This window comes from Sinocyclocheilus grahami, unplaced genomic scaffold (assembly GCF_001515645.1).
Source record: "Sinocyclocheilus grahami isolate Dianchi unplaced genomic scaffold, SAMN03320097.WGS_v1.1 scaffold11781.1, whole genome shotgun sequence".
NCBI lineage: Eukaryota > Metazoa > Chordata > Actinopteri > Cypriniformes > Cyprinidae > Sinocyclocheilus > Sinocyclocheilus grahami.
In genome coordinates this window covers 3,031-4,715 of record NW_015514037.1, presented here as the reverse complement: position 1 = coordinate 4,715, position 1,685 = coordinate 3,031, and the positions used below count along the sequence as shown (strand labels likewise).

Sequence of the window (1,685 nt, the reverse complement as noted above, 5' to 3'; positions counted from 1 at the left end):
CGCCTTCTTTCTTTGCGTGCACATTTGGGCCACATTATGCAAATATTTCCACATAGTGAGGTAGATATGTGGGGGCGTGTTAGAACGAGCCGTTTTAGGGGGGCGTGGCAGAGTCTTAACTTTGATAAAGAATATCTCTTTGGTTTTGAGACTTTAGTCTTTGCAACTTCAGGGATCTTATCTATGCACAATCAGCTTGTAACACTCCAAAGAGAAAGGAAAACTTGAAATCGCATCATATGACCCCTTTAAACTACATGATCATGGAAAATAGCGATAGTGGTGATTTTCTGTCTGTCAGTACATTCAATCCACCATATTGTAAAACAAACCCAGCTTTTTCAGTGTCTTACAAATCACTCAACTCACATGTAATGAAAATTATACACCAACAGAGTCTCCTGATAAACAGTTAGAGACAGAGGATGTGCCAAACCCCAAAGAAACTTTCACCACCCACAAAAATTACTGCTACGTCTGCAAGAAACCTCAGTCTAAAATTTCACGTCACTTCAAACAGCATCAAAACAGTGAGATGGAAATTGCTGCTGCATTCTCTCTCCCTAAACACTCCAAGGACAGAAAACAGTTACTTGAGAAGCTACGAAACAGAGGCAACTACCAACACAATCAAGAGGTTATAGAAAGAAAAAGAGGACCACTGAAAATTAGGAGGCGCACAGGAAGATCAGAAATCGAGCTGAGTGCCAAAACATTTGTGCATTGTGTATACTGTAAAGGCCTGTTTGTTCGCAAGGAGCTGTGGCGCCATACACGGAGATGCCCTTCAAAGGTGTCTGAAGCAACTGGCAAGGCCAAAGTATTAGATTTGGCTGATATTGCAGAGTCAACATTCTCCCAACCAATATCTCCTGAGGTGTGGAAGATCTTGGGAAATATGAAGAATGATGACATTTCATCAGTAGTTCGAAATGATTTCCTCATACTTCAGTTGAGTCAATGTCTTTACAACAAGCATGGCAGTGATCCATCAAAATCAGAATACATCAGACAGAAGGCTCGAGAAATGGGCAGACTCTTGCTAAGATTGAGAAGAAAATACTCAATGTATAGCTTTGAAGATGCTGTGAAACCGAACCATTTTTACAAAGTCCTTGAGGCTGTGAAAGATGTTGCTGGTTACGATGAAAAGAGCCATTTGTATAAGACGCCAAATCTTGCACTGAAGTTAGGACATTCACTTAACAAGATTGGTGACGTTATTCTCTGCAGGGCCATCGCAGTAGAGGATGATGTTATGACAAAAGCAGCAGAGCAATTCAAAAGACTGTGCTCAAGTGAATGGGCAGGACATGTCTCGCATGCTGCTCTTGCTACTTTGAACAAATCAAAGTTCAGCAAACCATCTACTTTACCATTCACACAGGACGTGCAGCTTCTCCACCAGTACCTAGAAAAGAAATCAGTTGAAGCTTCTGAAAGCCTAAAAAATCACGAGTCTTCACAGACATATGCAGAACTTGCCAAAGTGGCACTTGCACAAGTAATAATATTCAACAGGCGTTGTGTAGGAGAAGTTTCAAAAATGACGCTCGAGTGCTTTAAGAAAAGAAACCAGACTGAGCTCCACAAGGACATAGCTCTCGGTCTCTCTCCATTTGAACAAAAAATGTCCAAGCATTTCAGCAGAGTAGAAATCATGGGCAAGAAAGGGAGAAAAGTTG

At 41.3% G+C, this 1,685-nt stretch overlaps 1 protein-coding gene across 1 annotated transcript in view; it reads left to right on the top strand.

Moving 5' to 3' along the window:
* Window positions 1-328: 328 nt before the first annotated feature.
* Window positions 329-1,685, top strand: part of LOC107578751 (uncharacterized) — a gene marked incomplete at both ends in the record, with an annotated part of 4,271 nt that continues 2,914 nt past the window's right edge. Inside the window, one exon of the mRNA XM_016264674.1 lies at window positions 329-1,681. Within this exon, the coding sequence (XP_016120160.1) occupies window positions 329-1,681 (1,353 nt within the window). The remainder of the gene's footprint in view (window positions 1,682-1,685) is intronic.